The following is a 25,580-nucleotide window of genomic DNA, read 5'->3' on the forward strand; positions in this document are numbered from 1 at the left end:
ACATTGACACCAACCTGAAACCAGTCAATAGTGCAGCAGTTAATGAGAGCCGGGAAACGTCTCAGGCGGCTTCTGAAGGTGTCACCAATAGGACTCATGGCCAGTACCACGTGCAACTGGCTGCGACAGCGCTCCAAAAACATGTTAAAAAGAGACAGTGGGCTGCCGTCCGTCTGCTTATCACGTTCACGCTGACGGTCCAAGACACGCATGCGCTCACAAATCTCCTGCTTCTCATCTACGGCAAAGAGATTGGGAACCTCACCAGTGTTTAACAAGTTACTCACATCCTCCAAAAATGACTCCAACTTAATCTGGGTGTCGGTGAAAAGGAAGACTCCGTGAGTTTCCCCAGATGTCGATTTTTGCATGATGAGTTTGAGGTCATCACGCCACTCTGCAACCCCATAACTCTTCGAGATCTCCACCTGGAAGAGTTCGGCTTCAGCCATATGGGCGGCCAAGCGCGTCAACGACTGACGGCCGCTCCCTCCGACTCCCACTAAGAGAGCATGACCACGGGGCTGTTTGAGAATTCGGGAGATGCGACAAACGTGTTCGATGGCGAACCGGAAAAGTACAAGATTCATGGGAGCCTTGCTTATATTGTTGTACTCTTCAAGATGGGTCTCCACCACCTGACGGAGCTTCTCGGGGTTACCCACCTCCCGGTAGTTGCGGTCCTCACCCTTGGGGTCGTGAAAATCACAGAACATGAGGCTCCGAAGGTCATCTTCGGTTACAAGCCCATCTGCATCACTGTCCAAATGCTTGAAGAGCTGATGGAAGTCTTCTTTCAGATGAGACTTAGAAACTTCCTGCAGGAAGCCCACCATCCATGCACAATCAGACGGATGCACTAAGCGGTCATAATACACCCTCAGAACCTGCATGAGAGGATATTTCAACATTAGTTTAGCTTTCTTACTATGATATGGCCTATAAAACTGTGTTTGCAGTTACCTCATGCACCCATAAGCGTTTGATGGCCATAGGGTCGTCTGCAGTCTCCGGCCGTGATAAGCAGATCCCCTGGATGACGCGTGAAAAATCTCGAAGGTTGAAGAGGTAGTGGGACTTAGTTGGGGTTGGCAGGAGGTTTTTAGTGGCCTCCTGGTACACAGACATGGTGGCATTGATGATCTGAGAGGTGACGCTGGCGAACGGTTTGGGAAATGGAAATCTGAAAGCAGGTAAAAACAGCAAATGCATTAAAAATTGAATTTATTTATTACTCACATTGGTATGAAGCACCATTACCTTATGGTTAAGTGCCAGTCCAGAATTTTTGAGAAGATAGTGAACATGGTTTTTTCATCAAATTCATTAATGGTCACAGTGTTGAAGTGGCGTAAAAAGCGAGGAGTCACAGGGTTCCGACCTCCACCTGCACATGACAATGGACATGTCAAATAATTTAAAGCAGACCAGTATACACTGTCCAAAACATCGGTATTAGCATACAGTTTATAAGTGACATGAACTCACCAGGCGGACCCATGGCACACATGATTTGGATGTCCACTAAGCTGATCATGGAACAGTCCTTCATGTCATACCAGTTCCAATGGTCGAGCCACTGCCGTAAGAGCTCCACTGGAGGCTGGGCTCCATAGGTCTCTCTTGCTGGCATGTTCACATCATCCACAAACACCACCTGATCAAAGTAATCAAAAGGCAAATTAAAGTCAAAATAATTAAAAAATGACAGGACTAAAATGTTTTTAACACTAATGTCAATGTCATTTTGAATGTTGGAAGATAATGTGCCATTTTAAATATGCCATTTTAAATACAGGTGAACTTGTGAATCAGGAACACATTTTTTTCTCATTTAATTTAGAGGAAATTAAGAACTAATTTTCAAGTTACAGTCAGACTTTTAGTCACAAACTATAGTCATAAATGGATTTTAAAGAATTGCTTAGTAAAAATTGACTGAGATTTAATCATATCCTCTCCAGTGACAAAAAGGGTAATAAAAAGATGCTTAAAGTATACCATTTTCTTTCCCAGGGGAGGACCAAACACTCCTTTCCTTCTCTTATCAAGTTTAGACATAATAATGTTTTGAGTCTGCGCTGCTGTTGTTTGGGCTGAGAAGTTGATCAACAGAGGACTGTACACATCCTTCTCCAGACGATTCAGCAAAAAGTCCTGTGGGGGATTTAGAGACACTTAATTAGCTCTAGTTAGCACAGATGTTGCATGCGTGTTTTCATGAACACTTTCAACCTGTGTTAGAAGTGATAAGAAAACAGTCTTTCTATGCTTAGCCTGACACTACCATTATAAAAGATGCTATAAGTAAATTAGTCTAGGAAATGGTTTAATATAACTTTTGCACCTGACATAATTATGTGTGTGTCTCATATAACAACTTATTACAAGCTATGCCCCTAATTATGACGACCCAGCTTTCTTTCGTAAAGTATTTAATCTTCTACCCTCTCAAACCTATATTCACTTTATAGTGGGTGGCGATTGGACCCCGTTCTGGACAAATGTCCTGTCCTTTCAGATACTTCTCTCAATTCTACCTCAGTCATTAAACATATTTCCGAGTCACTGGATGTTGTTGATATCTGGAGGCTACAACATCCGGCTGATAAGGAGTACTCATTCTTTTCCCATGTTCACAAGTCATATTCTAGAATAGATTTTTTTTTATAGACTCTAAATTATTATCTAATGTCTCCTCATCCAAGTATCATAATATACTGATCTCTGATCATTCTGCTGTTACGGTATCTTTTGATTTCGGCTGGGCAAAGCCAAGTTATAATTGGAGATTTAATACTTGCCTCCTTTCAGATGAGAAATTTAGTCAGCATATTTTGGATTCGTTGACAGAGTTTATAGAGATCAACGATAAAGGAGATGTTTCTGACTCTGTGTTATGGGAAACTTTTAAAGTTGTGATGAGGGGACACATAATTTCTTATGAGTCAGCAGTAAAGAAACTTAGACAGAAACGCCTGGTAGAGATAGATGCTCGCCTTGCCCAATTGGAAAAACTATATAGGGATACCACTGACTCTTGTGTTCTAAATAACATCAGGTCACTTAAATTTGAATATAATAAGATCATGTCAGACCAGGTGAATAAGATGTTATTAAAAATTAAGCAGAAGCATTTTGAGATTGGGGATAAACCAGATAAATTATTAGCCCGTCAGTTGGGGGGCTCTTATGCCAGTAGATCAATTCATAGTATAGCTGATAAGGATGGTAAAATATTGACTAATCCAAAGGATATCAATAAACGCTTTATGGAATTTTTTGCAGACTTGTACGAATCTAAGACTTCTGTATCATCTGAGGCTATTTCGGATTTTCTTCGTTCGCTTTCCCTCCCTCAATTAAGTGAAGCGGACCAGGAAATCTTGAATTCTGATATTACAATTCAAGAGATAATGGACGCGATTAATGCCTTTCCTAACGGGAAGTCCCCTGGTCCTGATGGCTTCAGCTTTGAATTTTATAAGAAATATGTAGATAAAATTGTACCCCTTATGTTACGGATGTTCAATCATTCTTTCATTAAGCAGAAATTTCCCTCTTCTCTATACTCCGCCAATATCTCTTTACTTCTTAAGAAAGGCAAGGATGAGGCTGACGTGTCTTCTTTTCGTCCAATTTCTCTTCTCAATATGGATTTAAAAGTGTTCACTAAAATTTTGCCAACAAGATTAAACAAATGTATTTCAACTATTATTCACCCCGACCAAGTTGGCTATATCCCAAAAAGATTTTCCTTTTTTAATGTTAGACGTTTCCTAAATATAATCTATTCTAAGCTAAACTCCCACTCTAAATTGGCAATTATCACAGTAGATGCAGAAAAAGCTTTTGATCAAGTTGAGAGGAACTACATCTTAACCACTATTAAAGAATTTAATTTAGGCGATAGGTTTTCTTCCTGGGTTAGCATGTTGTATCACCATCCTTGCGCTTCAGTGTTAAGTCGGCATGAAATCAAATTTGACAAATCTTCTTTTTATATGTAATATTGTAGTGTTTATTATAAATGATTTATCTGTGCACTTCATTATTTTTTTAAAATTCATGTACCCTTCTAATCTTTAATCAAATACATTACTAGGGATGGGAATTGATAAGATTTTATCAATATCAATGCCACTAACGATTCTGCTTATCGATCCAATTCTTTAACGATTCTCTTATCGATTCCTGATAGCACTGTGAGGGAAAAAGTAGTCTTTTTCGGGGGAAAAAACAAGTTGTTTTATTTGTTTTAAAGCTTACACTTGACTAAGCAAACTGTACTTTTTATGTAATAAATGGAACCTTATTGTAAAGTGTTACCGATTAGTTATACACCGATTAAACGCCCCGTGAGTTCAGTGTTGGAAAGATCATTTGTTTTAACCATTCATTAAAACGAATCGGTTCAAATGAGTAATTAGTTCGCGAATTGGACGTGTCATTATCGGACGTGTGCTCGTTGTGTGATTATCCCGGCAGTTGGGACATCCCACAAGATGTGTGTCATCACAGAAAACATTTCATCACTGGATCGTTTTTTTCGTTTATTTGAAGTGTGATTATGTCAGCTGAATGTGCGGAACACTTTTCAGAGAAGATAAGGCAACGTATTTTAGCACAATTCACACCCAGCGGCAATTCAGGAAAAACAAATCTCCGAATGCTCCACAAAAAACTTTAGTCTCCCTACCTTACCATCGTGTCGTTTATTTTGATTAATATGTGCGAGGGAGAGAGGAAGACAGCGCTTAGTTTTGAGACGGTGAAGCCTACTTTCGCCTTGCTCCGAAGAGAGAGAGTGCGTGCGCGCGACCGGGGCTCTCTCGCTCTCTCTCTCTCTCTCTCTCTCTCTCTCTCTGCTCGATCAGTTTAACATGCGCCCTGTCACAAGCGCAGCGGTTCATCTACATTACCAGAGAGAGACAATTTTACTCACTGATCAAATAAGACTTTGCAGGACAAAGATTAGCTTTGGACGCGGTGCTATGGTGCTTGATAAAGGACAAAAGGGACAGAGCAGGAGCATCGATAAGAGGACTCGTTAACGTCGAGGGCATACAATATCGATGGATCGTAAAATTTAGAACCGGTTCTCGAGTGGAACCGGTTTTCGATTCCCATCCCTATACATTACCCTTCCCTCCCCCCTCGAAACGACCTCTCTTCTCTTTCGGTCACGTGCCATGGCGAAAGGGCGCGGCCAGAGCCGATGAGGGTGCGGCTATCGGTGCACCGCCTCTCAGAGAACCTGCTCGTATAAATATGGGCTGATTCCTGCCAGAAAATTTAGCTGCTCGTTCTTGTCGCCGGGCTCCTCAATAAAAAATCCTTCATGGGAGGGTAACGGTGGGGAGTCCGGTGGAGAGAAATCCTCCACAACTGAATGTAAACTGGCATTCAAATCTGCCTCCATTTTGTTTGCAACGCCCAACCTCCAACGATCCAATCAATTCCCGAAGGACGAAATCAAGCCCCGCCCTACATTTTTTTCTAATTTCAGAAGCCATTTCACTCGGATATACGTCACAACAAGGAAAAAATGACAATCTCAACTTCCGTTTCATGCCGACTTTAATCTCGATAGATCACCGCAATTTGAATTGCATAGGGGTACCCGGCAGGGGTGTCCACTTTCACCCCTGTTGTTTGCCATTGCCATAGAACCTTTGGCAATAGCCATTAGACTTCATCAACAGATTCCGCCCTTAAGTATAGGTCAGGTTGACCATATCATATCTCTTTACGCTGACGATGTCCTTTTGTACCTTTCAGACCCCGAGCGCTCTGTTCCTCCTCTGTTAGATTTATTAAACTCATTCAGTAGCTTCTCTGGTTATTCTGTTAACTGGCAAAAAAGTGAACTTATGCCCGTCAGCGATAATATAGATCCAGTTTTTATGAAGAGCCTGCCATTTAAAATCACTTTAGACAAGATAAAATATCTCGGTGTGGTGGTCCCTAAGAATCCAAAGGATTTAGTTTAAATTATTTTGCTTTACTAGACAACCTAAAGAAGGACATAGAAAGATGGAGATCACTCCCTATTTCAATGATCGGCCGCATTAATGCAATTAAAATGGTGATCCTTGCTAGATTTGTATATCTCTTTCTAAATTTGCCCTTCTTTTTACCCAAATCATTCTTCAGAACTCTTGATTCAATAAGTATGCCTTTCATTTGGGGTTATAAAGTCGCTCGTATATCCAAAACACACGTGTATAAACCAAAATGCTTGGGGGGTTTGGGTTTGCCCAACTTTCTTCATTACTACTGGGCAGCGAACTGCAGAACATTAATGTATTGGCGGGATTCTTTTCCGGGCATTGTTCAAGTAGACACCCCCTCTTGGCTACCGATAGAACAAAATGCCATCCACTCATCTCTTTCTACTCTGCTTTTTTCGGCACCATTGCCTAGTAAAGAAGTTCCCAAAGCTAATTTAATCCTTAACAACTCCATCAAAATATGGTATCAGATCAGAAAGGTAATTAAGCTACCAAGTACCTCCCTGTTTACTCCTATCTGTTATAATAATGCGTTTAAACCCTCTCTTGCAGATAATGTTTTTAGGGAATGGCAAGGTAAAGGAATTCTCTGTATAAAAGATTTGTATATTAATAATACATTTCCCTCCTTTTCTCAGCTCAGCGAAAGATTTGGCCTTCCCTCTTTTCACTTTTTCAGATATCTTCAAGTCAGGAACTTGTTCGTACAAATATTATACACTTTGAAACTTTGCCTTTAGAATGTAAAATATTTGATTTATTTTCTAACTCTCCTGATGCTAAGGGCATTACATCTCTTTTTGTTAATGCTTTTAAAGAAAAAGGCTTGGGAAAAAGATTTAGGGATTCAGGTTACTGAGACTGTCTGGGACAAATGTCTTTCATCTATTTATTCTTGTTCTATAAATTCAAGACACCAACTTATTCAGTACAAGGTATTACATAGACTTCACTACTCTAAAGAAAAGCTTAGTAAATTCTATCCCTCTGTTTCTCCTATATGCGATAAGTGTAAAGCTGCTGAGGGTACCCTGTCACACCTTTTTTGGTTGTGTTCACAATTTCAGAGTTTTTGGATAGAAATTTTTCAGTTTTTTGCCAAAGTCTACAATTGTGCTTTACTTCCTGACCCACTCATAGCAATTCTTGGTTGGTCAGACTCATTGCAGGCTCTCAGGCCAAAGGTACTGTTACCAGTTCAATATGGTGTGACTGTAGCTAAGAAAGTTATCTTGCTTTTGTGGAAAAAAAAATACTAGACCCCTCTTTTCTGACTGGCTAATTGGTCTCACTTCTACGTTACATCTTGAAAGAATTAGATACTCCATATCCGGGAACCCTGCAAAATTCGATAAGATGTGGGAACCAGTTTTTACTTTTTTGTCAAATCAGAAGGACTAATTATTTGTTTTCCTGATCTGTAATAATCACTTTATGTAACTATTGTGATTACACTTTGTAACAGAGGTTGCTTTGTGTATGTCTTCTTTTTTTATTGTACTTTTGTTTCATTTTACACATTGCACAGATTTCTGTTTTATGAAGGGTCTTTTTGTCTGTTTTTTTTTTGTTTGTTTTTGATGTTTGAAAACCTCAATAAAAATAATATACACAACTTATTACAAGCTAAAAAAAAAAGCAATATGGATATCTTTAAATCCCAATAAATGTAACAGTTAACCTAAAGGATGAAAATCAACAACATACATAAAAGCCCTTATTATGGATCAGCCATGTGTCAACTAATTAATGTAAATCTATGCACATTTCAGAGAGACCTCATTCATTATAGCTTGAGGAGAACGTGAGTTGCTCCACTTATGCATGACACGTACAATCTCTTTCATTCCTTACAACTCTGTGAAAGAGCCATGTGGCAGAGTGTGAAAAATGATGATTTAATATTCATGTGCTAAATGAGGGTGATGAAGTCATTGGCACCTGCAGGCATTTCACGCTCACAACATGGAGACTTTTAGAGTCCTTCAAATTTTTGCCAAAGATTCATGAGGGGAAATTGTGGAAAAAAAGAAAGAGGAAAGAGGAGGCAGAGGGACCTAAGTGAGTGGGTAAGTGAGTATAAAGAATGAATAATCCTATCAATTTTACTGAAATAACTGGTGATTCAGATTATATTGATTTTTTGAATTTTTAAACAAACATTACTCATTACTCAAACATATGATGTCTAAATTGATCCCACAGGTATATTTAAAACAAAAGCATAATGATGCAGGTAACAGATGAGGCTGTTTGACTGATGGATCTTCAGTCGAGTTACTTTCTTACCGTACCACCGACCAAAATATGAGTGTGGAAAGGGGTTGGGGTGCATGTATAGTGGGCCACAGTTGGTCTCGAACCATTGACTCATCTATCACAATCTGATGACATGTCGTCCCTTAGTGTGCAGACGTACAAAATCATGTAAGAGGTTGTATGCTCAGTTGTGGGTAGAGACAGTTGTGCTGTGCACCTAATTCTTTTTTCTTTTCCTTTTTGAGCAGAGGCACCAGTGGAAGTCCTGACTCACTTGGTGTCATAGGTGAGATTAAACAAGACCAAAAGACAAAAGACACCTTTATGTAAGTTTATAAAACAGATAGTTCCGGTCCTTGATTCTGATTGGTTGAAGCAGTTGTAAATTACTCAACAAACATACACCTGTGACCGCATTACATAATATTACTGCACGCGCAACTGCCGTTTGTGATTCTTTGTTGCTGCTGGTTGCTGCATGTGTTGCTTGGCAACCTATTTGGAACTACATTGCTTGGCGGAGGAATAAATGTGTTATAACGTTATATTTTTTGTTGCTGGTGTTTATTTTATGAATAAAATAAATATTAAAATGAATATTTTTATTGAGTAACCATTTTATAAAAGCCATAAGTCTCTTGAAGCCGTGATTTACAGTGAATTTAGAACAGCTAAGGGGCGTTGTTAGGCACGACGCGGAGTGGAGCCCCTTACAACGCCCCTTAGCTGTTCTAAATTCACTGTAAAAGACGGCTTTGCGGGGCTTATTGCTTTAGTAAGACATGTTAGTACAGAGGTACAGTTTTCAGTCAGTGGGCAGGGGACAAGTGTTCAAATGCTGACTAAATATATCATACTTTTAAGTAAACTTCTTTTATGTTCCCAAAAAGTCTCAAGCAACAATTCTCGGTTTCGAGTGGCAGGACTGTGGGAAGATGATGACAGAATATTCTGTTGAAAGCAAATGATCTGTTGAAGGTGAGACTCAATTCAACAGATGAGTTTTAGTCTTAGGTAAAACTTTTGTATACCTATGAATACAAAGAATTTCAATCTGTTGAAGAGTCACAATTCATTAAAAAGTGTACGAATTATATAAGTGTGAACTGATTAATACTAAACTGAGTTTTAATCACTACACCATTCTAAATTGCAGTAAACTCTCCTCATTAAATGGCACAACCAGCAAAATCAGAATTATGCAGGAAATGTAAAGTGTATTACCAAACACACAAAATATTTTTAATTAGGAGTGCCAATTTAATGTGTTAATTTAGTACAATTAAATATAAAAACAAATATGTTAAAATATTAACATACAGTATTAAAGGTGAAATAAAGCAGTCAGTCGTTATTTAGTAAATGGATTTCCACTCCAATCAAAAATTATTTATCAAACGGTATATAACACGATAAATGTAACCATTTAAATGAAAAAAATATGTTTTGTTATCACTTTTGTAGCAAGGGCGCCGCCATCTTTGAGTACTACAACCTGTGACGTCACAGAGTTGGTTGGCTCCATAATGAATATTATTAATGTTTCGATTCTGGTCTTTGATTTGTCCGTTTAGTTGCTGTAATCGTTACTAGTAATAGATAAACTCATAATATCTGTCGGCAAGTAAAATAGGCTAACAAAAATAATTTAGGACTCAAGCAGTGAAGTTGGTTAAAAACTTTATTGCACGGAATGCACATTTTTTTTTAAAGATGATGGCAAGGAAGATGACGGAATTGGGGATAACATTCGGAGATTATTCATCGTATGGAGTACTGATTGGTAAACGTGGAGTCATGGTAAGAAATATTTATTTAGCGATTTGCATTAGCTTTTAACTATCTCTGTATGTTGTGGAATGACAAACGGGTAATTAAAATGATTGTGGTTCATTTTAATTTCTGACAGTCATTTTTGCAACATATTCTATATCCAAGTATAACTATGGAAATATTGAGGCAGTGGGACTTCTGTCTGAATGTGTTTTAGGAATTGAAGCAGTATTGTTCTCCGTTTCAGCGGCAGTTTATGAAAATGGACTCTTTTGTCATTTGCTTTAACACTGTAAAACTCATTTTTACATCCAGGAGCAATGCAATAGTGACCTCCCTTTTGTCTTCTGATGCACTGTGGCTTTCCCGTTTCCATCTTTAACTATCTTTATCTTTCACTATCTGTCCTCCACTGTTGTATCTGTTGAACTCAGGTAAGACAACCAACCGACGTCACAGGCTGTAGTACTGCAAAATGGCGGCGCCCCCGCTACAAAAGCTATAGCAAAAAATCTTTTTGTCTTTTAAATGGTTACATTTATCGTGTTTGTAATACAACTTTTGAATAGATTGGAAATCCATTTACTAAATAATGTTAACTTGACTGACTGCTTCATTTCCACTGTAATTGATTGACAATCCTATTCTAAATATAGTGGGAGACTGGTATTCATTGTGGTAAAAACTGCACTGAAACACTCACTAGAATGTAGACGCTCTTGCCAGTCCCCGTGGGGCCAACAAAGACGGTGGGCTTCTGATGAGTGATGAGCAGCTTCATGAGAGCAGTGTAGCGTATAGTGTTCTCCGTAGGCACAATTATTTCGTTGAACTGCACATCTTTGGGGATAGGGGGAAAATCCTTCAGCTCCTCAGTCCACAACTCCCATCTGCCTGGACCCTGTTAGAGTATCATTGCTAATGTAAACCATTTTTATGAAAAACAATTTCAATAAATATTCTTGTTAGCTTTTTGGTTTGGAATTTTGTTTTTCTGTCCTTCAATGCTGTCTGAAACTACAGTGTGTATTATTGCTGCAGTGTTTCCAATTCCACCATCATGGCACCCTTAAAAATTTCATGATGCACTCTTTGTAGAAGCCTTATATACACCACAAAATAATTTTTATCTACAGCAGAAAAATGTAATATAAGCAATGGATAATCCATTTCATCTCTAATAAAAGACATTTTCAGCATTTAATGGGGCATGAAATGGACAAATTAGTCCAGGTTATGCCTGAAGTTTTATTACACAGAGATAAAGCTTGTGATTTCTAAGAAATAACAAGACAGATTAGCTCATTTGGGATGAGGAGAGTGTGCTTCCTGAGCAGAGAGTGGATTTACTTATTAGTATTTCAGGATGAAAAAGAGAAATAATCAAATCCACATGCCTCAAGCTCCAGAAATTAAGAGGTTGGTTTTACACTTTGTATGTATTCTAAATATTGATCAAGCCAAGATGGCATTTATAATACCAAATCAGGCTGAATATTAGAATTGCACAATTGCTTTGTAGAAAGCCAGATTGAGAAACATCTCTGAGAAGGAATAAGAAGCTGCAGGAAAGTGAAGATAATCACATTTTGTCCTCAATAAATATTTTTTTAGATGGTTCTTTATTTTTTTTTAAATGATCAGTAAGCTGTTAATAGGAAATTGGAAATTGGAATAGGAAAAAACTTCCCAAAAGAGCCCAATCTGTTTCTCTCTACAAATCCACTCAAATGTATTGAAGAAACTTCCTGACCTCTTTGAGGAAGCGGTATTCATAGAGCGTGCCCTCAGTGGGTAAAGGCACTGTCAGCTGCTTGGCGGGAGGCTCCACATGCTCCAAGATTCCATGTTGTGTGCGCGTCTCCTCACTGAGCCCACCTGCCAGCATCTCCTTTACCAAACCATCAAACTTTACCCGTCCAGCCTCAGTGCAGCTGGCCCCGACTGACCACAAGAGGCAGAAAACAAAGATGCCCTATACAGGAAGAGAGAAAAAGTATGTTTTCATGCAGTAAGAGAAGTCAAAGCTAGTAGTGTATTTTGACAAACAAACAGCTCAGTAACATCTTACTGTTAACGTCTGATAAGTCCATTTTTAGGTATCATATATTGAGTTTTTCCATAAATAATATAAATGTTTACTTCCTCAATTGCTGTCTAATCTCTACGACCCACTGCTGACCTTCCCACAGCTACTAATCCAATCAATTATTCATAAATATTTCTTTACAAACTTAATTCCACCTTAAGATCAATTTGCTGCAGCAATGACAATCAATACAAACATTGCCATTATTGATTTGAGACAAAATGCTTTGTGCTCCTTTGGCACTTAAAAAAAAAAAAGCTTCAAGATTGTGCAAAACTCTGATGACCAACTGAGAGGCGGCAAATAAAGTCATTCCTATCTGGGAGGAGGGAGATTTTCTAACCATTGATCCTGTACTAGCAGCTAATCAATGAGACTCCCAGTCTATGTTGGCACTTTTTGATCCACTGATATGATCTCCGTCTCAGAGGAGCAGGTGGAGAAAGATTATTACCTTTAGAGGAGAAATGCAGACAGTATTGACAGACTTCAGAGTCAGACAACACAAAAAAAAAATGGCAAAAGTTGCCTTCGGCTTCACCCTCTGGGGTCTAAGGTGTTTTGGGGGTCCTTGAGATGTTTTGACATGCCCTGACATTTGTGCTTTTTTCAGTTGCTTATAAACATATTAATGACACAGGTGAAATTACACTCTATTTAGCACAAACAGGGCTACCGTAATATGTGAGCAACATGTATGTACATGTTTGTATTTTTGGGAGAATACTGTTTATGCATGGTTATTGAAAAAACTAAAAATTAAAGTTTCTGAAATAAGGCCACAAAACACATACTAAATATGTGTCCACAAGACTTTTGACTAATGAATGTTGTCGCCTAGAGTTTTTGCTTCAAAATGATCTGAAAATCATCCTGCCTAATCATTCACATAAAACAATATTGTTTTAAATTGTGAAAAACATTTTTTTGTTTGGAAAGGCAATATGTGAATGGGTGTGAACGGCCCAACCCCCTCATGTATAATTAGGTGGTTCTCACCTGAGAAGACAAAGTCCCGCATAATAATGAGCCTTTCATTCAGGTGTGTCACACAAGAAAGAATGTGAGGACAATATATATACATATATACACACACACACACACACACACATACTGTGTATATATACACTCACCGGCCACTTTATTAGGTACCCCATGCTAGTAACGGGTTGGACCCCCTTTTGCCTTCAGAACTGCCTCAATTCTTCGTGGCATAGATTCAACAAGGTGCTGGAAGCATTCCTCAGGGAGTTTGGTCCATATTGACATGATGGCATCACACAGTTGCCGCAGATTTGTCGGCTGCACATCCATGATGCGAATCTCCCGTTCCACCACATCCCAAAGATGCTCTATTGGGTTGAGATCTGGTGACTGTGGAGGCCATTTTAGTACAGTGAACTCATTGTCATGTTCAAGAAACCAATTTGAAATGATTAGAGCTTTGTGACATGGTGGAAGTAGCCATCAGAGGATGGGTACATGGTGGCCATAAAGGGATGGACATGGTCAGAAACAATGCTCAGGTAGGCCGTGGCATTTAAACGATGCCCAATTGGCACTAAGGGACCTAAAGTGTGCCAGGAAAACATCCCCCACACCATTACACCACCACCACCAGCCTGCACAGTGGTAACAAGGCATGATGGTTCCATGTTCTCATTCTGTTTACGCCAAATTCTGACTCTAACATCTGAATGTCTCAACAGAAATCGAGACTCATCAGACCAGGCAACATTTTTCCAGTCTTCAACTGTTCAATTTTGGTGAGCTCTTGCAAATTGTAGCCTCTTTTTCCTATTTGTAGTGGAGATGAGTGGTACCCGGTGGAGTCTTCTGCTGTTGTAGCCCATCCGCCTCAAGGTTGTGCGTGTTGTGGCTTCACAAATGCTTTGCTGCATACCTCGGTTGTAACGAGTGGTTATTTCAGTCACTGTTGCCCTTCTATCAGCTCGAACCAGTCTGGCCATTCTCCTCTGACCTCTGGCATCAACAAGGCATTTCCGCCCACAGAACTGCCGCTCACTGGATGTTTTTTCTTTTTCGGACCATTCTCTGTAAACCCTAGAGATGGTTGTGCGTGAAAATCCCAGTAGATTAGCAGTTTCTGAAATACTCAGACCAGCCCTTCTGGCACCAACAATCATGCCACGTTCAAAGTCACTCAAATCAACTTTCTTCCCCATACTGATGCTCGGTTTGAACTGCAGGAGATTGTCTTGACCATGTCTACATGCCTAAATGCACTGAGTTGCCGCCATGTGATTGGCTGCTTAGAAATTAAGTGTTAACGAGCAGTTGGACAGGTGTACCTAATAAAGTGGCCGGTGAGTGTATATATATATAAAATAAAAATATAAATGAAAGTCAAAAGCACATTTTTAGTCATACCTGGAAACAAATCCTGTTCAAATAGGCTATATGGGCCATTATATAGAATTGGTTCAAAGTTAGAGTTGGAAACATCTTGAAAAGAAAATTGTCTTTTTCCATAAATCTCTTATAAAGTATTATTTTTTAAAGTAGGCCAATACATTTTATCATACAAATTTCAAAGTTAAAGGGATACTTCACCTCTGGAAAGATGAATGTGTATTTAAAATGGGTCATTTATGTAGAAGAAATGTGAAATTATTTTTGAATTTGGAGCTTTCTAGACTGAGAAAAGCCAGAAAATGTATTTTTGGCTTATGTGGATGAAAGACAACAACTCCCAGAATGCACTTGCTTCGCTGCCCTAGGAGGCCACGCCTACCGGTAACAGAGCGCAGTAGTTAAACAACAAGTCTAGGCTACTAGTGAGTCTCCGTGATGAGTCTGCCCGAAAATGTGTTTCGAGATCGCCCAAAATGTCCGGGATTCGGCTTTTGCGTTCTACAGTCGCAATTCATTATCTTTACTGTGGCGAGTAGGACGAGACTGAGGGCCGCGGGAGAGCGTGATTACTGATGAGACGCCTGTGAGACGCACCGGTCTCGTATCTCTCACGGAGGAGCGGAAATTTTCTTAGCAATGTTAAAACGCACATCAACCGATCACTTGTTTAGCGTTCATGCAAACACTACATTCAGATTCACCAATCGGAATGAATTCAGTTAGATTGAAACAAAAGGTGTGCATGTAAACAATGAATGGCGACTGCAGAAAGCAAAAGCTGAATCCCGGACATCGACGGGCGGACATGTCCGGGAAAAAGAGAATGGTAACCCCTACTACTCAGCTTTCTCCACAGAACAAGAGCCTGCTAGCTTAGCTTCCAAAAAAAGATGGCTGACACTATGTGTACATTCTGTGAGTGAGATCCCACCCTCTATGTGCGGGTTGAGAACATGCGGAACAGCCCCTACTACTGACTGTAGTCTTTAGCCCCTGGCCAAAAAATCCTCCGATGACGCAAAATGACGATTTTTGTGTCATCAGAGGATTTTTTCCAGACAAAAAATACATAAATCTCTCGTCTCAGGGGGATATGAGGGTGGAAAGCATAGTAATTCGAAAATACTACAGGTTTTCTACTAATACAAAGCTTAATGCTAAATCCTGAAGTATCCCTTTAAGGATTCATTATTTTGATATAGCCTAGCTTGCATTGGAACAAGCACTATAACAGTTGATTAGTTTATTTTTGACAAAACATACTATATATTTAACATATGAGCAGAAACTGTCTAACAAAAGCTTATTTGATGTCTATTTTAGAGGAAAGATTTTATAATCTATCCAAAACTAGTCAACGAAATGTTGTCATTACAGACACTGTTCTATATCGCGATTAGAACAAATCTCAGTAGGCTATAGCAATATAGTTTGGATGTGTTCATGCAAAAATAACGTTTACTAATGTAGGAGCGAGAGTGAATGAATGCACAGATGCGATGTACAACTGTAGTAAACAACATTGCGCATGCGTCTGTGCCATTCATTCATTCACACACAGACACACAATTCATATTTAAACAGTCTTTGTGGAGTTTACAGACACTATTCAATAACGCGATTAGAACAAAGCACTTAAGAATAAATGACTTACTACATCAGCTGAATCCGTGCTCCTCGAAATGAAACTACCAGCACTTCTGAGGTAACTTTTCCAGGATTATTACGATAGTATTATTCCTCACAGCGCAGCAAGACGAGGTAAAGTACAAGATTCTTATTAAACTGGATGTTTTATCCAGCTGATGTGGGCGATAGCCGAACCCAGAGGTTTAAGATATGACCTCTCGGGGCAGTAAAGCGAAGACATTTGTGAGAAGCAATTAATATGATGAATTTGCAGTCAAACAAAAAGTCCCTAGTATGCTTTGAGGACTAAGTGAAACTAAACAAGCAAAATTTGTATTCACTAGCCATGAAAGCCGATTAATCAAACAATTGAAAAGATCCTTGAGATACACTATATCCAGTATAAGGCATCTCTCCTGTGTATTCATAACCTTCTGAACCCTCTCTATGTGTCAGATATATTGTATAAACAATTAATTAATGTAACTGCACATAACGATTGATCAAAATTAGATCAAATGATGAAAATGTGAGTGGTGCCTATGTGAAACGTACTGCCATGATGCTAATGCGTTGTGGATTATTGCTAGGACATTGTTATGTGGTTGCTAAGATGTTTTGCTTGGTTTTTAGCCAACTGCCTCAGTGTGGGCTCAGCAGAAGTGCGGATCAGTTTCGGCTTCATAGGCAAAGCTGTGAGCGTTGAGTGCATTAAGTGTCCAACATTCTACCTTTGATCTTTTTTTCCACATGTTATCTCCTCACCTCAAGCCAGGAGCAGACATCTCTCTCATTCACCCCTTTCATCTGGCTCTCCTCTCTGAACTCATCCATCATGCAGTCCATCAGATTCATCAGAGACCTCACCAGGCTCGTGTTGGACGTGGGAGATAATTCCTGAATGCCCACACAAAACACACTCCATTAGTCCGGACCAAGAACCCATGGCAAGATATATGGTGGTGTGCTATTATACTGGACAAAACTATCTTAAAGGTACAACGTGAGATAATAAATAATAGTTCAATAATGGCTAGACAAAAATGACAAACAAGGGAAGAAATATAGCAGCAAATGAGTGGCAAGAGAAAGCTCTACTCTCTCTGACAAAAACTGTATAACCAAAGTGCACTGTTAGCAAAAAGAGACAAAACAGGACTGTCAGGAAAGTGATTTTTTTTTAAAAAGAAAGGACATAATTAGTGCTTTATCCCATTCTGAGCACAATGCAAGCATGTAAGCACAAAAGAACCCTTAACTGCAGAAGCCTGTGATTATTGGGAAAGGAAATTCTGTATGTAATGCCTGTACTTAATTGAGAACATGCATTTCCTATTCCTTCCAGACTCTTAGAGTAACAATTATGTTTCATATAAAAAAAAAGAATGTCTTTGTTTAACCCTCTGGGGACGGCAAACGCGCCGGCGCGTTTTGGCAGATTTTTTTCACATAGCAGTAAAATAGACTTAAACTACGCCATCATTTCTGGTCATACAGACTTAAGACATATGAGAAAATAAACTGTTAAATGTCTATTTTTTTATGTGTCCACTTACAATCGAAACGAAACTTTGTGCTTTTGTAAAATAAAGAAAATAAACAGGGTGTGCGTTCTGCCTCTACGTCTCGTTGAACTTTTTTTCTTGAGCACGTCTCTAAACTTAAACAAAAACTCAGCTAATACTATTCACCCAGGCCTGAAATGTATATCTTTATAATCATTTAAGTTTGTACTTTTAAATGATCTGATTCAAAACGAAAACAAATTTTCTCTGTTTAAGTAATTTGTATAAAACTAACAAGATTTCCAGTTTCTCAAACGCTTGCTCATTATTTTTAATTTGACCACGCCCACGCCCGCAAAAGAGACTGATATGCAAATCTCCACGAAGTAACGCGACGCGCTCATTACCTAAAAAACAAAGCACCAAACTTCATCAGTCCTCTGCTTTTCGTCGAGTTCGGAAGACACGCAGTGAGCTTACATTGGATTTAGTTACATCAGAAGAAGAAGAACGCGATTTGAAGACAAGAAAGATGTAAGGTAAGAAATGTATTATGAATTATATTAGTTAGTGTTATTGTTGCATACACTTGACATTCCAGTTGAACTGTTGCTAGACTAAAATTTATGAAATCGACAGAAACATGTTGAAATATGAACTATAGCCTAGACAGGCAGGAAATATATATGTCATGTACGACACGAGGATGTTTTTATGTTTAATAAAACATAGCTTTATGTTAGGCTAGTATCAGTGTTTACTCTAATATGGTGAATATTATAATGTTTAGAAACATGTTTACTGTTAAATACTGTGTTTGTAACGAATGGAAATATTTGAAGTAAACGTATCCATATATTTTTTCTAGTGTACTGAAGTGTTCCTTTTTAACGATTTATAGGCCGCATGCTAGGCTATTGTTATTATTATTATTAACTAACTGAAATAAAACCATGTCTATATGGTGAAGGGTGTGTGATGATGTGGGGCTATTTTAATTCTAAAGGCCAAGATAACTTTATCAGGATGCATAGTATCCCGGATCCATGAAATAACTGGCCTTTAAAAATAAAAATCTGCCTGCCTCTATGGGAATTTAACATAGAAGTGTCCAGACGTATGCACCCTGTATTTTAAAGAAGAACATTTAATTATTTGTGATACATTATTCATTCACAAAGAATTCAGGGACATTATTCATGTCCCTAAAGGTTGGAGTTTTCCTCATTTTTTATTCCTCTTTTTAGTCAACTTTAGCATGGGTGTGTTCACTTATTCTAAGCAGTGTGTGTGTGTGTATATATATATATATATATATATATATATATATATATATATATATATATATATATAGTTAAATCGCAATTTTAACCAGAAAAATCTACAATCCATGCCCAAAGTCGTGCAGCCATATAGTTTATCTTGATATCAGCATGTTCACAGGTGTTTATTTATTTTTTTACAGGGACGAGATGCCACTGATGAGTCCTGCTGACTTCAACATTCACAGGAGACTGTACATGAACATGGTAAAATGAAAAATCAAACACCTTGGAAATGACAGGTATGTACTATGTTTCAGAAATGGGACAATGTTGTGTGACTGTTCAAGCCTCTGTCTTTTTGTCCTTTGTTGTGTATCTTTGGATTATGTTGTGTTGTAAATAAATCCAAACAATCTAAAATCCATTCTTTTTTAAATCTCCTCATTCTTTGTGCAAGGCTCCTCATAATGATATGGCCTGATAGCACACCTAATAGGGCCATTATGGGAGGGTCTTTGTCTTTCTCAGGTGTGAAATGCCATACATATTAATGAGAGATCATGCCTCCTCGCATAAAGCTTTCTCACACTAAACACGTCATACGCATTCTAAAAGACTTTATTGACTTATCTGAATGAGTAGTCAGGATGATTCTCACATAGTTTTGGAGCAAATATTCTAGACTATGTGATACAATTTTCAAAAGTCTTGTGAAGAAATAATCAATATGTGTTTTGTGGCCTTATTTCAGAAACTTTAATTTTTAGTTTTTTCAATAACCATGCATAAATAATATTCTCTCAAAAATACAAACATGTACATACATGTTGCTCACATATTATGGTAGCCCTGTTTGTGCTAAATAGAGTGTAATTACACCTTTGCCATTAATATGTTTATAAGCAACTGAAAAAAGCACAAATGTCAGGGCATGTCAAAACATCTCAAGGACCCCAAAAACACCTTGGTCCCCAGAGGGTTAAGTGTCTTTTTTGTAGTATCAGTGGATTTCTATGCCAAGAGGTCACAAGTTGAAATTTGTTTTTATAACTCTTCTTATAATAATAATAAAAAAAACTAGTGATGGAAATACATTTCAATTCTTTTGCAAGTTTCTTGGAGGAACGCAAAACATTTGCGAGAGAATGCAAAAGTGTTGAAATAAAAAAATGTCCACCCAGCTCATATTTTTTCCAGCACCATGTCCCCTAAAGTGCTCAGTAATTTATAAATGAATGAACACAAACTATTGATTTGAGATTGAGATTTGAAAAATATTTAACATAAAAGAAGATGATGAATTATAAGAGAGATATTCAACTTGGAAAGTTGTCAATTAGCATCATTATGCAAATGTATTCGAGTAAAAAATTCTGCAACTAAATTCCAGTATTCTGGCTGTGCAATAATGGACACTTTGAAAAAGTACACCATTCATGGTATGACTGCACCCATGTTGATATGTTTAAAGCAAAAATCATTCAAACTAACAAACATACAGTATTCAATCATGTCCTAAATTGGGTGTCCTGTTTAGCTTGAAAGATTAGGGAACGAGTTGAAATAATTTGTAAGTGCTTTACAGGAGGAGAATATCAATTCAATGAGTGTGCAATTGTTTCTCTTAATATTAAAGATGCCTTTAATTCAGTGGGAAAGCACTCGCTCATTATCTGCAGCACAGTTACAGTTGTACCTTAGTGCCTTTGCGGATGAGCTGAAGAGATGCAGGCAGTATGCGGTCGAAGAGGCCAGTAATGAGGTCTTTGTGCATGGAGCTCAGAGTGGATGGCAAAGTGTTGAGCCAGGACAGCATCAGAGGCCGCCATCCCAGCATGTGAGGCTCCATGTAGATCATACCACACCGAGATACCTGCACAGAAAGCAGTAAAGTCCCAGTTCTTGATAAATATGTTCAAATGTTTAAATATGTATTGCAGGCTTCACTTGATATGATCCTTTAGAAATAATTCTAATATGTGGATTTGGTGCTCAAAAAACATTTCCTATTATCAATGTTGAAAATAGTTGTGCTGATAATGTTTTTTGTGGAAACCATGATTTTTTTTATTTATTTTGCAGGATTCTTTGAAAGTTCAAAAGCATTTATTTGAATTTGTCTGTAATAATCACTTTGATCAATTTAATGCAGCAACAATGCTGACATTTGACTAGATGATGGCAATGAAATGACCATCTTCCTTTGTAAATATCAAAAAGTTGCGCACAAACAGCACTCGTGACCACAGTAGCACTTTCAAAAGGATGTGGACACACAACTTTTTATGTTTATTACTTAGCCATCTGGAATGGTGCATAGTTCAAATAAATTCCATTTTATTCATCTGCACGGCAGCTGCACTGGGTTACTCATAAAGATAAAGGTCTTTTGTGCTTAATGGTTTGATGAATAGCACATCATCAAGGTTACGTGATGGAAACAGCTGTCAGAAACCGGCTCCCACGGAAGGCCCATGCGAATGGTAGAGGTGTACGTGAATTGCAAACTGCGTGCTTTTGCACAGGTGTTAAGCCCGAGGAGACATCTGGGCCAAGCATGACCTCGAGGAGATGTTAGCTTGTTCAACTGAATTCTCATTGAACTTTGCTCTAGTTTGCAGCAGGCCATATGAGTCATGCATCTATATATGAAAAGGAGGAGAGCAAGAGAGAAACTGCAAGAGACAGATTTGAGCCAAAGGGAAATGGTTTGTGCTTATGCTATAGCCAGACCTCTTTATTTCTCTGTCAAAGCAAGACACGATATTCACACAGATTTGATCTCTGTCTCACTCTTTCCCTCTGGCTCTATCTCCGGCATCTACTTTGATCTGATCTGGTGGCGGTCGCAAACAACTCAAAAACACACAGATGTTCACACACACTTTGATATTCTCACACGCTTTCTGTCTCCATAACACGCTTGTTTAATCTGTCATCATCACCCATTCTTTTGAATCATAGTCTTCTACCCACACTAGGCCAAAAAAGGATGCGATTCATAACTATAAGAGCCTTTCCTCAGGATAGGATGTGTGAGGCAAAAGCTTTGTCGGATACAAAGCCATCTTAGGAGGACACTGAGATATATAAGGGGAGGAAATCGCGTTGGTGTTTCTGAAAGAAAGAATTTCAGCAGCGACGTATCATTATGCCATTCTTGAGTAGGCTGGGTGAGGGGAAATCGTGGTGTGGGTGTGTTATTGTGGCACTGCCAGTGAATTGGAGAGTCCTCTTTTGACAGGTTTGCCGAATGACAACGACAATCCCATTTGATGGTCTACTTTTTTGCAACCCAAAACATCAAAGGCAGTTTTAGAGATGTCTCCTCTGATAAAGATATAACAAAATGCTTTGGGAAATGTGAGGATATATTTTCATCAAATTTCATCACATTTTTAGACTGTACTGTATTTAAAAGAGATAGATATGTGCAAGTGTATGCCTGCCGTTGTAGGTGGAATATATTACAGGAATATATTATTGGAATATATTGCAAATGCTTGCTGAAGCGATCCCAAAGTTAGAAACAAGCGACGGAAGTTTATTTTTGTCAAAATCTACATCCGTATGGGATTCAGAACAATGATCAAAAAACAGATGGAGTCGATCGAGTCCATCAACACCCCCAAAGCTTCACAGTCGTTTCCTCTTCAGGGGTCAATGGAGGGGAAAGAGTAAAGTAGATCTGAAATAAATTCCTATGTACACTACCAGTGGACTAGCCTACACAAAAATCCAGATACTCAGAATTAGGAACATATCTGTTTTCTTTATAAATCAATATTTTCAAACAATGTAAGTTTATAAGACGGTATGTAAACCTATGTGATAAAGTATTTAATAGGCGAATCAATCAAAAGAGTAAACTCAACTACAAGCCAAGTATACTTAGAATACTTAATTATACTTTTAAGTATATCTTGATCAAAATACTTTTCTGTCAGTATAAGTCAAGTATACTTAAGTGACATTTTAAGTATATTTCTGAGAAGTACATAAAAAGTAGACTGAAAGTATACTTTCTTATTTTCAGTTTAAAAGAAGTATACTAATAGGAAAATGAATACACTTTTTTTCCGGAAAATGTTATATTTGATTTATTATGTATTCTTCTGAAATCATTATGACTAGTAGATTAAGTGGATTGTGGTGTTTCCACAAATCTGTGTCTAGGATAGGTCAAACTAAAGGCTCATGAATGAACGGAGCAGTAGGCACATCATCTGAGATCTTTTGATTTCTGTCACTGACTAAGCAAGTTGTATGGAAGTGGCTAAATAAACTACACTTTTAGGAGTAGACAACCGACTAAAAGGTAATAGCTAACCCTGCACCCTCTGCACCAGACTAAGATCAAACTGGAGAGTTTGTGTCCGTGAAGATCCATGTAATGAACGTAAATAAACGTCTGAACGTCTAATGAATGAACATCTAATGAGCGAATAATTGAAAGTATGGGACACCCAGAATAATCAAAGATCTAAATTAATACATAACCAATATTTATGATTAGTTCCTAATTAGAAACACCATCTAAATTTAATAATCATTTGAAATTGGAGTCAGATTAAGCACGGAGCTAAAGTAAGATTGAAATTACATTCTAATAAATTAAGTAAACTTCACATAAGCGCTAGTAAAAGACCTACACGAAAAAAAAGTATGCATGAAGCAAGAGTGAAAAGGTTTTTTGTTTTTTAAGATATTCACAAAACAAATTATTCTGGGGGCCATGAACGTTTTGTAATAAATGTGCTTAAGAGAGTGTGCAGTTATTTTTTCTTTGCAAAAAGTCTTAGGGAAAAAATAAATATACAATGTGTGAATTGAAAATACCCCTTTAATAGAATATTAAAAAATATCCTCTTTAGAATATAACTATAATCATATGGTTTTCTGAATAACAAAATAACTGAAAAATCTAAATTCGTGTTCACACTACACTTATCGTTCCAGTGACTTCCATGCGAATGCAGGAGACCGGAAATGCAAGCTCATGTGACTTTGGCTGCATTACAAAGTTCAAGTTTGGCAAAATCTGACCTGCAAATTTGTATATAAATAGAAGACCAATAGAAGAACAATATGTCACGCTGCAAGAATAAATGATCAACGGTTCATGAAATAACCTTTACAAGCTTTTTCCATTCCTTATTATAAGATGCACTGGCAAACGAAGGAGTCATTTTACAAAAATCAAATAAATGCTCTAAAAATTAATTCCATAAGAGACTCCCAACTCCAAATGATAGAACTACAGAAAAGTTTTGAATTGAAACACCTTGCATTATTTGTAAGTTTAACATTTGCCTGTCATCTCACCGTGGCCGGTGAAGCCACCTCCAGGTCCATGGGTTCAAAGATAAGGCTCATCTGCGGGGACATCTGGATGATCTCTCCACTCATGAGACAAAGCTTCTTGTTGTCATCCAGTACAGTGTTCATGTTCTCAATCCACACTGCGTCCACAGGCCCATCGAAAATCAGCCACTTTCTGTCAGGACTCTGTTGGGGAGGCAGCGGACAGTCAGACTCACATTGATAAAATCTTTTATTTTAGCATTTTGTAGATAGGAGCTACCCAACAAGATGTTTTTCTGCAGAACAAACAATTATGTTTTTTCCTAGCATTTTCTAAAAGTTTTTAAGTGAAAATATTTGTACGTGTAACTCTGACAAACCATGGATGCTTTGATTGAAAAATGAGGCTAACTAACATTTTCTCATGAAAGTTTCTCCTGTAAAAAATATTGATATTTAATTTTCAACACTTTGGCATTTGTTTAACATATCACAAGCTTGTATTACCTGCATTGTTTTGACCTAGTTCTCTCCACTGATTTTGAAACATGCATTCAATGCCTCAAGAAAAAGCAGTGGCAATCAAATATAAAACTAAGTGTGAGGCAAACATTTGACACCAGTCTCCTCTTATTATGTTGCTTTTTATTCCTCAATTACAGCTATTAAGGATCTAGGTTTGATCCTCACTTTCTTGCTGCACCAAAGAGACTGATCTACCATATCTTCCGCCAACAACTGTTTTAACAAAAACATTTCTATCGTAAGCCAGGGGGAAACAAAGCTTCAAACTGTAATCCTTTGGGAATGTGGGTATGACTGAACTCTGAATAACATTAAAGTTAGTGGGTAAAATATGTCACAGTTTTAGGCTTAGTGAAAGGTTAGGCATGGTGAAAGAAATATAAGAGCTGCATGTTTCAGGCAGACACCACTGTGGGAATTTAAGTACTCTGTTTTGAGATGTCTTTAACTTGATGGCAGAGAATTTCTGTCACAATGATGAGTCATAGATCCAAATGCAAGCAAGCAGTTTTATTGACGACAGATAGAACAGGTAAATACTCAAAACGCCACGTTTGCAGGCGTGCGATCTGGAAGTCACAACTCCAATCTGGAGACGAGAGAAAACTAGGACACAGGAACTGTGTGAGAGACACAAACAAGAGTGACGAACCGACACCAAGCACAATCAACTCCAGCTAGATAAAGACAGCTAACAAGCATTAGTGATAAGCTGCAGCTGAAGGCTGATTGAGTGATCAGCTGGTGCTAAGCAACAAACAGGCAGTACACACCCACAAACCCCATGCCTACAAACACACCAACAGAACATCCGGACCGTAACCCTCCCAGTCCACCAGGT

General features: G+C 38.2%; 1 protein-coding gene across 1 annotated transcript in view; it reads right to left on the reverse strand.

Annotated features, from left to right (window-relative positions):
* dnah7 (dynein, axonemal, heavy chain 7) overlaps positions 1 to 25,580 on the reverse strand; it is an 88,970-nt gene that overhangs the window by 26,153 nt on the left and 37,237 nt on the right. Inside the window, exons 32-41 of the mRNA XM_056251771.1 lie at positions 24,236 to 24,418; positions 20,607 to 20,783; positions 16,906 to 17,037; positions 11,800 to 12,021; positions 10,750 to 10,947; positions 2,002 to 2,157; positions 1,489 to 1,657; positions 1,261 to 1,387; positions 964 to 1,183; positions 15 to 887 (exon numbers count right to left, since the gene is read on the reverse strand). Coding sequence (XP_056107746.1) covers positions 15 to 887; positions 964 to 1,183; positions 1,261 to 1,387; positions 1,489 to 1,657; positions 2,002 to 2,157; positions 10,750 to 10,947; positions 11,800 to 12,021; positions 16,906 to 17,037; positions 20,607 to 20,783; positions 24,236 to 24,418 — 2,457 coding nt within the window. The remainder of the gene's footprint in view (positions 1 to 14; positions 888 to 963; positions 1,184 to 1,260; positions 1,388 to 1,488; positions 1,658 to 2,001; positions 2,158 to 10,749; positions 10,948 to 11,799; positions 12,022 to 16,905; positions 17,038 to 20,606; positions 20,784 to 24,235; positions 24,419 to 25,580) is intronic.

This window comes from Rhinichthys klamathensis, unplaced genomic scaffold (genome assembly GCF_029890125.1).
Source record: "Rhinichthys klamathensis goyatoka isolate OS25496 unplaced genomic scaffold, OSU_Roscu_1.1 h1tg000090l_1, whole genome shotgun sequence".
NCBI lineage: Eukaryota > Metazoa > Chordata > Actinopteri > Cypriniformes > Leuciscidae > Rhinichthys > Rhinichthys klamathensis.